A 14,924-nucleotide genomic window follows, 5' to 3' on the forward strand; every position below is an offset into this window, starting at 1 on the left:
GCAGTTTTCTTGAGGTCATGTAGCCACAAAAGACTGAGCCAAGATTTACACCCAATGGTATCTGGCTCCAAAGCTTACTCTGACTCTGGTAAGGCATAAGGGAGCGCTGGAGTGTGGGAGAGGGATAGGTAGAGAGTAGACTCCACAGCTGGGAAGGGAAGGTCTAACAAGGTAGTATTTGGGTGCTCAAGTAGGGTGGGCGTGGGGCGGGCATGGGGCTTAGTGCAGTTTGTCTGGGACTGAGATTAAGGAAGAGAGAAAGGGCTGGAGATGGTCAAGGCTGCAGGCAATGCTGGGTGTGGGCTAGGAGTGGGAAGCTATCAGGACCGAGTCTACATAAAGCCATAGCTTCTCCAGTTCTGCTCACCAGGAAGGGAGAAGTGGTGTCTGCAGCCGGGGTTTGGAGGGGTGGGGGGGAGGACGGGGAGATGGCATTTCCACATCTCAACCCCTCTGGCCTGGGCGGATTGCCAGAGCAGAGAGCCAGGGAAGCACCAAGGCAGGAGAGATCATTTATCGGGAGGAAGGAAGCTCTGGCAGCTCCCACCAGCTTGTTTGTGACAAGCGGGCACTGGGCCACGAAGTCCCTTGAGGTCAAGGGAAATGTGATCCCGGAGCAGGGGGATGAAGTTGGGACACTCCCCTGACACTGTGCCTTCAGGGCTATAGGCAATCAAGCTAGAGCCAGGCCCAGGGCCCCGGAAGAAAGAGCAGTGGACTAGAGAAGGGGGACGGCAGAGAGGTGGGGTGGGGCAGAGAGAGAGAGAGAATTAGGATCCTTGGAGCAGCTCATAAACAGTCCCTTGGCTAGAGCGGTAATGACCTTTACTGCAGCCAACATGGGGCAACTGGCTCTTCAGAGCTCTCGGGACATTGTTTCACGGGGGAGATCTTACCTGGTTCCCCTGTGGTCCCTGCAGAGGACTCTCCTTTTCCACCCAGCGGTAAAGTAGAAAGTGCGCTTTCTACTTTAAAGTCCAGCTGCTGCTACTAACCAAGCTGACAAGCTCTTTAATTAACAACTCTTTCTGCAATCTCAACGTCCTCATCCCTAAAGAAGATGAGTAATCCTAGTCATGTCTATCTCACAAGGGAGTCACGTGGACACACTGTGAAAAGCGTGAAATGCTATGTAAATATGAAGTGGTGCTGCTTTGTCTTCTTCCCTTCAGGCCACCTCCCTGCCCACAAGCCACGTCACTGCCAATCAGAGCTGGGGAAGAGGCCTAATTTAGGAATAGGAGTGGCTCTCGCCATAAATCCCCTACACTCCTCTTCCATTTCTTTCCTCCTCTCGTCATGCTGCCGTGAGAAGATGGGGTAGGGGAAAGATGTAGGAGGCACAGACCAAGGAACCCACACCCCTAAGCTAATGAAAAAACAGCAATGAAAAGTTGAGAGATCGCCATCTCTTCTGGAGTTTAGCCTACTCATGTATCACCTCAACTCCCCACAGTCCCACCCTCTCAGAGGAGCCTGAGCTAGGAAGGGCCCCAAGAGATGTCAGAAGAGAACCTTCTGGGCTGAGGAGGAGTGGTCCAGAGGCCTGCAGAGGGATTTAAGGAGCGGCCCAAGCACGCGGCTGGCTGGAAACCTAAAGGACATCGTCCAGGTGGACAGGAACCAGCTTGAATTTGCTAGAGTCCCCTTCCTGGGGAGGGTCACAGGCCACGATGTAAGTAGCATTCAGTTGCTTCTCCTTGTACCTGCAGTCTGGGTACCTCCCTGAGGTGAGGTTACACATGGTCAGGGTTACAGGCTTCTAGCTCCGGTGGCAGTTTTTACGGCCTCTCTTGCAGGTTATGTTGGGCGTCTGACAAGTGGCGGCCACACCGGAGAAGGATTCATGCACGAAGGTGTTGAGGTCTTTGCAGCGATTGGAGTACTTGTTGATGTTTTGCATTGTCGTGTTGCATCTCTGAGGCCTGGGCTGCACGTGCTGAGTTTCAAACCACCGAGCTGAGGTCATGTTTCTGGGCTTGGCACCGACTGGGTCGTCGGCCATCCACAGGCCCAGCAGCAGGAACAGCAGCAGAGGGCAGAATCCTGCTCTGGCTGGTACCATCTCTCTTAGGGGGAACAGTCAGAAGGGAGGGCTGGGGTCTCTGCGCACAGAGGAGGTGGAAATTAGCCTTGCTAAACCTGCTCCTTCTAGCTAATCACCATCTCCCTCCCCTGCTGTCTCCTTCCTCCCTCACCCTGTGTCTTTCCTCTCCCTTCCCCTCCCTGTGCCCCAAACCACTAAGACCCCACCCCCTAACCCTAGGGCTCCATCCCCCTCACCCTGAATCCCTATCCTCCCTCATTCTGTCCTTCATGCCTCCCACTCCTTGCTCTATCTCCTCTCCCTCATGTCCATCCCTCTGTGTCCCCATGTCCCTATGTCCTTATTCCTTTCTCTGTGTCTCACGCCCTCCATGACCCCATCCCCATCTCCTCCATAGCCCCATTTTGTGCCTCCAACCCTCAGCATCTCTCTCCTCTCTTCTCTCTCCCCTGTGTGTATACTCACCCCCTCCACATTGAGTCCCTCCTTTGTCCACCTTGTCACTCACCTGAGTATGCTGTTCTCTGGCCAGAACCCATCCCTTCCCTGTCCTCTCTCCTCACTCACGTCCCGCCACAGGCCTTACCTCCTCCCCAAATCCTCGTGTTGTGGCTTCTGCTCACCGGGACGCACCTGCCTTCCGCTGGGCCTCAGATCTCTGAGGGCCTCTTCTCACCACCGAACTCCTTAAGAGCTGGCCTGGCTTGTGGTGCTTCTGTTTGGGGGCAGGCTGGGGAGTAGCCGTGGATCAGGAAATGAATCAGGTTCATGCCTCTTCACTTACGTGTCCCAAGTAAGTGGATATCTGTGGAGCTGGTACATCTGCCTAAACATCTTCAGCAGTGAGGATGCCTGAAGCCTGAATCCTCACACTCAAAGGCTAGACCTGGTCCCTAGCCACATGGTTCTAATGACTAGTAATGCACCTGACTCAGGTGTCAACCCCGAATGAGAGCTGTCATTTATCATCTCCTATATACACCTCTGGTTCTGATTCTGGGAAGAGCCAATCACTGTGGTGGTAAGGATTGCTTTTTCTGATCCGAGATAAAGATGGAATAGCCTAGAAAGTTACTTCCTGTCATCAGGACTTACTGCTGAGCTTTTGGAGGAGATGGAGGAGACAGGGAAGTGGACCAATCACCAGAGTCACAAGGCGCAGCACCATCCCACCTCAGCTATTCTACAATGATTCATCCCTCTGGGTCCCTCCCGTTCCAGGGTCAAGCAAGGTCATCTGGCTTTACCTGGAGATGGCGCCCAACACCTGTCACCCTTCACTCTTTCCCTTACTACTTTATTAAAATTTGCAACGCTTAGTGTCCTAATTTGAAAATGCTATTGGTGGTGGTGTGCTGTACAGCCAGCCTAGACCTTCCTCTACTGTGTATTCCCCGTTCCTTGTGGCAGTTACAGTTGTGTGGAGAGCTTGGGTCCGTGCTGCTCCGGCGGCTCCAGTGAGCTTGGCATGGGAGACTCAGAAGAACTGAGACACTGAGGAAAAGACGCATCACTATCTGTGGATGGGAAGGCCTGGAAAACTGAGATGAACAGTGTTCTTGTTTTCAGGTTTCACCTGTAAGTAGTAGGTGGTCTCAGAATAGTGGTTTCAGGTTCATTCATGTAGTCAATATTTATTGAGCATCTACTATGGGCCAAGGTGCTTGGGATATATCAGTGAATAAAAGATACAAAAATCCCTACCTTTGGAATCCTTACATTTCATTGGAGGAAAGGCAGTAAAAAATACACCATTGCTAAGGAAAAAAGAACAAATGGAGATTGGTAGGCAGTGATTTTTATTTTTATTTATTTTTCATTGGAGTATATTGCTTTATGCTATTGTGTTCGTTTCTACTGTACAGCAAAGTGAACCAGCTATACTTATACATATAACCCCTCTTTTTTGGATTTCCTTCCCATTTAGGTCACCACAGAGCAGTGAGTAGAGTTCCCTGTGCTATACAGTCGGTTCTCATTAGTCATCTATGTTATACATAGTAGTGTATATATGTCAATCCCAGTCTCCAATTCATCCCACCCCTCCCTTCCTCCCTTGGTATCCATACATTTGTTCTCTACATCTGTGTCTCTATTTCTGCTTTGCAGATAGTTTCATCTATATCATTTTTCTAGATTCCACATATATGCATTAATATACAATATTTGTTTTTCTCTTTCTGACTTACTTCACTCTGTATGACAGACTCTAGATCCATCCATGTCTTTGCAAATGGCACAATTTTGTTCCTTTTTATGGCTGGGTAATATTCTATTGTACACGTGTACCACATCATCTTTATCCATTCCTCTGTTGATGGACATTTAGGTTGCTTCCATGTCCTGACTATTGTAAATAGTGCTGCAATGAACATTAGGGTGCATGTATCTTTTTGAATTATGGTTTTCTCCGGGTATATGCCCAGGAGTTGGATTGTTGGATCATACGGTAATTCTATTTTTAGTTTTTTAAGGAACCTCCATACTGTTCTCCATGGTGGCTATATCAATTTACATTCCCACCAACAGTGTAAGAGGGTTCCCTTTTGTCCACACCTTCTCCAGAATTTACTGTTTGTGATTTTTTGATGATGGCCATTCTGACCAGTGTGAGGTGATACCTCATTGTAGTTTTGATTTGCATCTCTCTAATAATTAGTGATGTTGAGCATCTTTTCATGTGTTTGTTGGCCATCTGTATGTCTTCTTTGGAGAAATGTCTATTTAGGTCTTCCTCCCAGTTTTTGATTGGGTTGTTTGTTATTTTGATATTGAGCTGCATGAGCTGTTTGTATATTTTGGAGATTAGTCCCTTGTCAGTTGCTTCATTTGCAAATATTTTCTCCCATTCTGAGGATTTTTTCGTCTTGTTTATGGTTTCCTTTGCTGTGCAAAAGCTTTTAAGTTTCATTAGGCCCCATTTGTTTATTTTTGTTTTTATTTTCATTACTCTAGGAGGTGGTAAAAAAGATCTTGCTGCGATTTATGTCAAAGAGTGTTCAGGCAGTGATTTTTAAATAGGGTCATTAAAGTAGGTGACTCTGGGACAAAGATTTCAAGGTGAGAGTGAACTTACGCTTGTCTGGGGAAGAATGCTCCAAGCATAGAGGACAGCACTGTAAAGGCCCTAAAGCAGATGGATGCCTGGGGAGTTGGAGGGACAGTAAGGAGTCCAGTGTGGCTGGAGCGGATGAGTGATGGGGTCGGAGAGGGACCAGAGGCCAGATCATGGGAAGCCTCAGAGACCATTAGGAGTTTTGCTGTGCACACAGTGGGGAGCCCTAGGAGGGTTCTAAGCAGAGGAATAAAGGGAGTTCCCTGGTGGTCTAGTGGTTAAGATTCCCGGTTTTCACTGCCATGGCCCAGGTTCAATCCCTGGTTGGGGAACTGGGATCCTGCAAGATCCCACAAGCCATGCGGCATGGCCCAAAAAAAAAAAAAAAAAAAAAAAAGGAGGAGTAAAAGCTTTATCTGTTTAAAAATACCCTGGCTGTGGGACTTCCCTGGTGGCGCAGTGGTTGAGAGTCCACCTGCCAATGCAGGGGACACGGGTTTGAGCCCTGGTCTGGGAAGATCCCACATGCTGCGGAGCAACTAAGCCCGTGAACCACAACTACTGAGTCTGCGCTCTACAGCCCACGAGCCACAACTACTGAAGCCCGCACGCCTAGAGCCCGCTCTCCACAACTAGAGAAAGCCCACGTGCAGCCACGAAGACCCAACGCAGCCAAAAAAAAAAAAAAAAAAAAATCTCCTGGCTGTTGCATGGATGTGACTGCAGAGAGGCCCACGCAAACCATATGGGTCATACAGTTTGTGTTCCGGTCCAGAAGTTAGGATTTTGAGTCAGGAAGATGCGTGTTTGTTTTGAGGTCAGGGGACATCATTTTAGCAGATAGAGAGCATAGCTGTGGGTCAGGATGAAGTATCTTTGGAATAAAAAATGGTGTTGGAGGGAGAAGCACCACTAGGTGGCAACAGAGAAGCAGGAGCCAGTGCACACAGGCCTCTTGCTCCTCCGGTTCCCGCTCTGTGAGGCCTTGGCTGGGGAGCGCATTCACTGCTTTGTTCAGGTGCCTGAATCTTTGTAGTTGGAACTTCTGGGTAGAGAATTATGCCTCTGCTGCTGTAGAAATGCAAATGTTTGGAGATAAAATCCATGGTTTAAAGCAGACTGTGGACAGAATGTGGATCAGGCCAGCCCTGGACTGGAGGCTGGGGTGAGAGGAGTGGGTGGGAGGCCAGGACCTCATTTGGATTCCTCGCCTGCCCGGACTCCTCCTCACTTCTCATTATTCTAGGGTGAGATGTTTCCAAACCATGGCTTGAACTGCCCTCTGCTCTTGTATTTTCCTGTCATTATAATTATCCCAGTTTGCCTTTTAACTTCATCATGCGGGGTTCTCCAGAAGGCTTCCTTAGTGCTCTGTGAAAGTCAACACAGCCATGCTGTCCCAGTTCAAAGGGAAGAGGGAGTAAAGGGTTAGGTTTGCGTGTGAAAACTGAAAAGTCGAACCTACTATTTGCACAGTTCAAGCTGAAACCCTTATTTCACCTCCATTATTTGGATAAGGCAGGTGATTTTGTTTATTTTTTCGCTGAAACTATCCAGCTTCCAAGACCCACTTCACTTTGCACTCGGTAGGATAATTTTGCCATGTTTCCTTCGCTACATTCATAGGGCGAGAGGAAAGGATGGAGGAAGGGGAACAGGGTTAGGGAGAACAAAAGGAGTCAGGCATCAGGCCAAGGACTGGGCAGGGAGTCTGGCAGAAGAGAGAAGAGAAAAATTAAAAGGGAGAGCAGAAGACAAAATGGTGGGAGACAGGCTTCCCTGGTGGCGCAGTGGTTGCCAATGCAGGGGACACGGGTTCGTGCCCCGGTCCGGGAAGTTTCCGCATGCCGCGGAGTGGCTGGGCCCATGAGCCATGGCCGCTGGGCCTGTGCGTCCGGAGCCTGTGCTCTGCAACAGGAGAGGCCACAACAGTGAGAGGCCCACGTACCGAAAAAAAAAAAAAAAAAAATGGTGGGAGAGAAGATGGGGGAAGAAAGCCCCTCACATGGCAGCCTCTATCCAGGGATGTGAGGTAGCTCCCCAGCCTCCTTCTCCTTCTAGCGGCATAGTCACTGCTCTTGGCCTAACCTCTCCCCAGGCTGCTGCTGCTGCTGCTGCTGCTGTGTGTGTGTGTGTGTGTGTGTGTGTGTGTGTGTGTGTGTGTGTGTGTGTTTAAAGTTGTTCGGGTGGGTGTTGTGAAAATGCCAATAGTGCCAGGTGGACCTCTGCCTGTCTTCCCCACAGGACCACAGCTGCTACTTCCTCTAGCCTGCATTGGGAGGGGGTGAGGGGGGCTGGAAGAGATGAGGGCCAAGCCTGGATTGGTGCCCACCCTTCAGAGCCCAGCCTCTCTCTCTTCCGGAGTTCCACACAGCCTCTGGATACCGACGGAAAGCCCGTGAGAGTTTCCCTCCAAGCAGGAGCAGATCCAAGTTTTGTTATCCTGATTGTGTTGCTCCCAGGATAAATAAAGGTAGTGGACTCATTTTTGTAGACGGGGAAAGTGAAAAAAACAGCAAGTCGGGGTCAGATGTGGGATTCACTTTGGGTCTTTGAATTCTCATGACCTTTCCTGGAACAGCTGTGGATCTGGAGGAAGCAGCAGGGACAGAAAGCTGGAATCTTTGGCTCCCAGACCAATGCCTTTAGACAAGCCAGGATGTAGCAGTGGGGGACCTGGTCTGGGATTGAGAGGCCTTACCAGGTCACTCTGTCTCATAAGCCATTGCCAGTTCCTCATTTATCTCTAGAATAAAATATAAATTCCTTAGCCTGATATTCAAGGTCTGCCGTAATCTGGCAAACCCATCTTTCTAACTTTATCTCTGACTTTTCTCCCACTGATTGCCTCAACCCCAGCCAGGCTGGTTTTCTCTCTTTCCTCAAACATACCTTTCATAATTCTCTTTATCTCCACTTAACTCAACTGTTCCTTGAGATGTATCCCGAGGTCCCAGGTGACTCCCTCTCTCCCCAGAAAACTTTCTCTGACCCTCCTAATTCAGAGGGATCTCTCTCACCTCTAAATTCCTACAACATTTACTGTCTTCAAGATGTATAATTTTCTGCCTTGAATCATTGGTTATTTCTTCATATATATGTATTGCTTTCCTCCCGTTTAGACTGTCAATTCCCAGAAGACAAGGACTATCTGTTATACTACTTCTGTACCTCCCACAGGATGTAGCATAGTGCCTTGCATATAAGGGACCCTAAATGATTCAAATTCTACGTTAGAAGGCATTCATTCTGCCCTTGAATGATCCCAGTCCCAGTTGAGGAACTAACAAGGCACCTCCTGAAATTTAACCCTGGGGTGGAGGTGAACCTATGACAAGAAGGTTGAAATGGCTGAAGCAATCCTTTGGGTTCAAGGACAACCCAGGACACAGTTTGCTATTTGAACAATATGAGTTGGACAGGGCAAAAGTGATGCCACTGAGATTGTAGTGAGCTCACTTGGGGCAAAATCTTGGGGCACCCCCTCAATCATAGGGAATCATCCCTGCACTTGTCACTCTAGCCAGTGGTTCTAGAAATCCTACCATTGGGGAGGGGAGGAGGGAAAGAATGTGTAGATGGCTATACGCAGAAAGTCACTTCTACGGGAAAAATAACAAAAAGTTGTTTCAGTGATGAACTATCAATAATCCTTTTGCTGGTAGAAGAACCAGCACCATCACAAGCAAAGTCTAACAAAAATATTTCTAAGTCTTGGATATTTACCAATCCTTTTCAATATATAAAGTATAAATAAGTCTGCTTTTGCTAGGAAATCTGATTCTCTCATTAGACCAGAATTTCTCAACCTCAGCACAATCTACATTTTTGTCTGGATACTTCTTTGCTGTGGGAGCCGTCTTGTGCAATGTAGGATGTTTAGTAGCATCTCTGGCCTCTACCCACTAGATGCCAGTAGCACCTCCCAGTTGTGACAACCAAAAAAAAGTCTCCAGACGTGATCCAATTGCTCCCCGTTGAGAACCACTGAATTAGACATATGACCTCAAGCAAGCTACCATCCCTCTCTAAAACTTAGTTTCTTCATCTCTAGGATGATTCTTGCATATGTAAAGTCCAGTATAATGGGGTAACAATTCCACAAATCTCAGCCTTTGTCAGAATGGATGAAGCAATCCTATGGATCAGCTCCTCTGGGATAGGATTTTAAAGACCAGACCAGTAGGACTGTAGGTGGGAACCTGAAGGCCATCGCACACTCAGCACTTTTCCTGGTCCCGTGCTCATGCCTTTGTAACATACGTTCATACGTGTGTTGTTCCTACTGAATTGTAAATTTAATCTGGACTGGAACTGTCTTATTTACCCTTCTATTTTCCCCAACATTCGTCATAGTGTTTTCAGATAGTATTCAACAATTTAAAGTATTTAAAAGTAATCAACATGGGGCATGACTAATAGAAAGCTTGGTGAAGATGAATTTAAGTCAGGTGTTAAAGAGGGCTCTAGATTGGCAGAGTGGGGATGTGGGGAGGTCACTTGGCTCATTTGGGGAATATAAGACTTTACAGGGCTTCCCTCGTGGCACAGTGGTTAAGAATCCGCCTGCCAATGCAGGGGACACGGGTTTGAGCCCTGGTCTGGGAAGATCCCACATGTCGCGGAGCAACTAAGCCCGTGAACCACAACTACTGAGCCTGTGCTCTAGAGCCCACGAGCCACAACTACTGAGCCCACGTGCCACAACTACTGAAGCCCGCACGCCTAGAGCCCGTGCTCTGCAATAAGAGAAGCCACTGCAATGAGAAGCCTGCACACTGCAAGGAAGGGTAGTCCACACTCGCCACAACTAGAGAAAGCCTGCGCACAGCAACAAAGACCCAACGCAGCCAAAAATAAATAAATAAAATAAATTTAAAAAAAAAGAAGGCATTTGCAGATGTTAAGTGAGTTGGAGAAAAAAGTGAGTTGTTATAAGACCTAGGAGACCATATCCAGTTTTCCATTTATATATTGTTTAACGGCTAAAAGTCACCTCCATATTGACCATCTCATTTTATTCTTGCAGCCTCATGAGGTAAGGAAGGCTTCCATTTTATAGAAGAGGAAACGGAAGCTCAGTAGGTTATCTGAGATCAAGTCCTAAACTCTTTCCTCTACTATGTCTGTAGTAACTGTGTGCAGAGGTGAGCGGTGGTGGGTGGGTAGGAATGAAGAAAGAAGACCAAGAGGGATGAAAAGCCCGTTTCTCTTCCAAGGGAAGCTGCAGCCTTGAGCAAATAAGGAAGAGGTGGCACACTCTGAGCCTGGGGCCACAAAGTGCTAGCAGCTTCCTCACACCAAAGACTTGAGTCAGCCGGGCTCTGGCAACACCCTGCATGGATTCCCACTGGGTGTTGGCTGATACACCAGCCTGAAGGACACAGATGAGCCACCTGCCTGTGTGGGCTTTATCCTCCCTTACTTGGCTGTGCACACTTCCCTGGGGAGGTGCTCCGAGCAGATGCTTCTTAAACAGGATGTCCGGGCTGATCGTCACATGAGCTGGCCCAGCGGAACTGACGGGGGTGAGAGCGGGAGGAGAGAGCAGCATGCTGGGTAGAGGAGATAACGTGAGCGGGAGGTGGGGTGGGCACCGCTGGGGGAAGCAGGCAGAGATGGAGATGCAATTGGAGACATGGTGGCGGCCAGGTCATGGCGGTCTTCTGTCCTATGAGGTGTAGAGTCCTCCTGGAGTTGGAGAGTGTGTGGTGTCCAGGAGAGGGGAAAGCCTGAGCAGGGGAAGAAATAGGAATGGAAGAGACTGGTTCGGGAAAAGTTTTAGTTAAGATTGTCAGGGCTGGGACTTCGCTGGTGGTCCAGTGGTTAAGACTCCGTGCTCCCAATGCAGCGGGCCTGGGTTCAATACCTGGTCAGGGAACTAGATCCCGCAAGCCACAACTAAGAGCCGCATGCCACAACGAAGATCGCCTACGCCGCAACTAAGAGCTGGAGCAGCTAAACAAATAAATAAATATTTTTAAAGAATTAATTTAAAAAATAAAAAGATCGTCAGAGCTGCGTGACTGATGGACTCATGCTCGGATTGAGTACTCACCGTGTGCCAGGCCCTGGGCTAAGAGCTCTTGATATGCATCTTAACGAATCCTAAGACTGCCACGAGGTACAGAATATTATCTGCATTAACTGATGAAGAAACTGAAGCTTATACCGGTTTAGTGAACTTAGACTGATGGTGTACAGCCTGGAAGCAGTAGAGCCAGGATGCAATTCCTGGTCTGTTTTACTCAGAAGCTTTGCTCTGAGCCACCATGCGGTACCGCCTCCAAACAGGTGGGATTAAGGAGAGGGCGGGGTCAAGGACCACTCTCAGATTTCTTGCCTAAGTAACTGAGGAAAGGGACAAGGCAGGAGGGAAAGCGAGTTGGGGAAGGATGGCTTCAGCTTTGGACTCTGCTTTGTGATGTCAGAAAGAGCAAGTTTAAGGGGGCTGTGAACGAGGAACACCCACGCGACTCTCTCACGCGCCCCCCCACCCTTCCTGAACTACACACTGGCCTTGGGACACTCAGTGTTCTCTGTTTTGACTCTCTTCTCCCGCTCTCCAGGGAGAGAATGGTAAGCTGTCCTAAGCCCACAACCTGGACAACAGGTGCGCGGAGGCAAGGCTGAGACGCCTGTGGGCATCAAGGACTGTGGCTGGCAGGCTCTGGGGAGCCAGCTCTTTGGTTCTGATGAAGGGGCAGGTGTTGATGAAAAAGAGTTAGGAGCCTGGCCCTTTTTTCCAACATGACAAACTACAGCAAGATCTGCTGGACACAGGCGGTCCACACCCCCTCAAGTCCAGGCTGTGTTGTCTAATCCCACCTGACAAGTTTGAGGCTTTGGGGTCGGCATGCATAGGTTTCCAGGAGTGCTGTGACTCTGAGAGGGCCTGAGGTTACAGGTGAGAGTGTCAGTGTGATCACGATTGGAGTGAAGTTGATGGTGTGGGGGGGTCCACACCGAGGTCTTTGATTCTCAGCCCAGCACTCAGGCGGGAGGCCCTTGCGTACCTGGCCTCTGGGGATCTAGTGAGTGGGATGAGAGAGCGGAAGACCCTCTGTTCTCTGAGGGTCAGGAATAAGCAGCACTTTGTTCCTCAGGAACATGACGGTGCTTTCCTTGTCGCCTTTCCACAGGATCATGGCCTGTGAACCAGAGAAGACATCAAAGGAAACCCAAGAACTTCGGGACTTCTTGCAAGGAGGCTGGAACTAAGTGTTCTGATGACACCAGAGAGGCGGAGACCAGAAAGCAATGTCTCTTTCCTCCCCCCCATCCACCCCCGTCAGCACAGGGGCTCCTCAAACCCAGGGGACACTCCTTCGTCTCAGACTGGTCTTCATCCAGAAACCTTTCTAGCCTCTTCTTACCTTTGGGCTGTCCTTGGCCTCAGGAAGGAAGAATCCCACCCCTGCCCTGCTGTCCTCCAGCTCCTGTCCTTCCACTTCAGTCAGAGAAGTGTAGCTGAGCCTGTCCCTTCTGGAATTTCTGCATTTTTACCAGAAGGATTAACTGGGCCAGGGATAAACGGGAAGCGTCTCTCACCCAAGGACCAGTTGGACCTCGTATTTCGTAAGTGTTACAGCTCCCGGACTGGGTGAGGCTGAGACCCTAAAGTAGATCAAGCTAGAGGTGGCTGACCAGATGGGTGACCTTGGGCAAATGTCTCCTCTCTCTGAGGCATGAAGACTTGGGCCAGATGATCTCTGAAGGACAGTCCGGCTTTGAGGGCATAGGGGAAGGCACATGGGGGAGACTGGGGGCACGCTGGAAGCTCTGGGAAGGGGCGGAGAGCCACTCGAGACCCACCTCTGCTTCCAACCACCTTAACTCTGCCAGCAGGAAGAATGGCACCCCGTGTGGTCCAGCTCCTGTTCCTCCGGCTTGTTCTAGAGCCAGCTTTGGTCGAAAACATCCAGCTACAGCTCGCTATCAAGAACTTCCGTACCTTACATATCGACTATCCCAAGGTTAACTACGCAAAGCGTTTCCGGGGCTACTGTAGTGGTCTGATGTCCTATGTACGGGGCAGACAACAAAGCTGGTATTGCCCAAAGATCCATTATGTCTTACATGCCCCGTGGACAGCCATCAAGAAGTTCTGCAAGTACAGCGAGAGCTTCTGTGAGAATTACAATGAATATTGTACAGTCACCCAGGACTCCTTCCCCCTCACAATCTGCTCCCTGAGCTCCAAGCAGCCACCCACCAGCTGCCACTACACCAGCACCCTAACCGACCAAAGGCTCTATCTGCTCTGCTCCCAAAAGTATGATGCTGAACCGATAGATATCATGGGCCTCTACTAGGGATGGGACGTGTTAAGTCTGAACTAGCCCCCCCTACTGCCGCTACAGACCAGCCTGTCCCCACTCCTGAAGCTCTGATCCCTGGTACAAGGCTTCCTTCCTGGCTTCAAATGTAGGCAGGATCCCCTCCCAGGAGACCAGGGAGATAGGAAATATGTCCAGAGCTTTGGTCACCATGCAAAGTTGTACTGTCTTCTAGGCTCTTTCTAACTTGTTTATCTCCCCCCATCACTCCTGCCACCACCCTCCCTCTCTCACGGACAGTTTCACCCACCCAAGAAGCTGACTGTGTCCAGTTGGCAGTGACAGTCCATCTACTGGGCCAGATCCTGTATCGTGGCTGGAGGCCCAGAGCCTCAGCTCACACCATGGTACCAGTTCCGAGTCTCAAATCCCCTTCCCTGCCACCCTTCCCTTCTCAGTCTTCCCCATTTCCCTTATGATTCCCTCTACTCCCTCACCCACATGGTAGGTATCTCCAGCTATAGGAACCTCCCTGAGCGTCTTAGAGTCATATTAGCTTCATTTCTCCAGGCCACGCTCCCTCCCCCGAGCTCTCAGTCTGTTCCTCTCTATGGAATCACTGATTTCCTTTTCATGTAACCTGTCCTTTCTGTCCTCCTTCCACCACGGAGCCCATTGCAGTCTCTTCCCTACACACCCAACCTCTTTAGTCACCCTTTATTCTTCTCTGACCTCTTTTCCTTCCATCCGTCTCAGCTTGGTTCACTGGATTTCCAAATTATCTTCTCTGACCTATTCCCCCCAGATTCCTGCATCCTTTTATTTCCCAACCTCCTCCTAACATCCCCCAAACTCCAGAATCTGCCTCTGACAAGGCAGGGGTGAAGTGGGCCCAGCTGTAATCACAGAAGGATTTAAAACCATATCTGAATTATGTAAGATATAACCATTGGATGAAACTGGGTGAAGGGTACATGGGACCTGTCTGTACTTTTTGCATCTGCCTGTGAATCACTGCAAAATAAAAAGATAAAAAAACACATCTGAATTAGTTCTGATTTCATTCCTTTTTCCTCAGTGCACCAGAACTCCTACTCTCAGAGTCCTGGAGGCCACCCACCTCTGGCCATCTTCCTGGGCTACCCTTGGCAGTCAGTAGGATCTTCCATTCCATGTCTACCATGATGGAGGTGGGGTGGGGTAAAACTCACTTCCAGGCTGGGTGTTGAAAATGGATTCTCCCTCCCCATCAGCTCTAGAATAAACTCATAACAGGAGTTAGGCTAAGTAGATCTTTGGCCCACCCTCTCTGGTTTCTATTTCTCCCCAAACAAAACATGGATTGCAACAGATTAGGAAGGTGGAGGGACCGGGAAGGGTCTAGTTGCTAATACCTGGGTCCTACTAGCTCCAATCAGGAATTTCTACTCCCCTTTGGCAGGTCGAAGGGGATGGATATCAGTATTATGTGAACACAAGTAGCAAATACTTTTGCCTCCACATCTAGCTTCTCTCTTATCTCCAAATATATTCCTCAGCCGTG

General features: G+C 49.3%; 2 protein-coding genes across 4 annotated transcripts; one reads left to right on the forward strand and one right to left on the reverse strand.

The window, feature by feature from the left end:
* The first annotated feature begins 1,314 nt into the window (after window positions 1-1,314).
* RNASE13 (ribonuclease A family member 13 (inactive)) lies at window positions 1,315-14,423 on the forward strand. 3 transcript variants are annotated; one of them, XM_060168263.1, is made up of 3 exons: window positions 1,315-1,675; window positions 1,800-1,864; window positions 12,245-14,423. In XM_060168263.1, the coding sequence occupies exon 3, from the start codon at window positions 12,956-12,958 to the stop codon at window positions 13,415-13,417; it is 462 nt and encodes a 153-aa protein (XP_060024246.1). In that variant the 5' UTR covers window positions 1,315-1,675; window positions 1,800-1,864; window positions 12,245-12,955; the 3' UTR covers window positions 13,418-14,423. The 3 variants fall into 3 exon arrangements, with proteins under 3 accessions (XP_060024246.1, XP_060024244.1, XP_060024254.1); XM_060168261.1 differs by lacking the exon at window positions 1,800-1,864; XM_060168271.1 differs by lacking the exons at window positions 1,315-1,675; window positions 1,800-1,864 and adding an exon at window positions 1,918-2,058.
* LOC132530799 (ribonuclease 7-like) lies at window positions 1,595-2,065 on the reverse strand. Its single transcript, XM_060168245.1, is given in 1 exon segment — window positions 1,595-2,065. A coding segment is annotated over 1 exon segment (471 nt).
* Window positions 14,424-14,924: the final 501 nt, after the last annotated feature.

This window comes from Lagenorhynchus albirostris, chromosome 1, assembly GCF_949774975.1.
Source record: "Lagenorhynchus albirostris chromosome 1, mLagAlb1.1, whole genome shotgun sequence".
Lineage (NCBI taxonomy): Eukaryota > Metazoa > Chordata > Mammalia > Artiodactyla > Delphinidae > Lagenorhynchus > Lagenorhynchus albirostris.

Bases quoted from the DNA above. Each gene is read 5' to 3' on its own strand.
- RNASE13 (XM_060168263.1), top strand. From the start codon at position 12,956: ATGGCACCCCGTGTGGTCCAGCTCCTGTTCCTCCGGCTTGTTCTAGAG.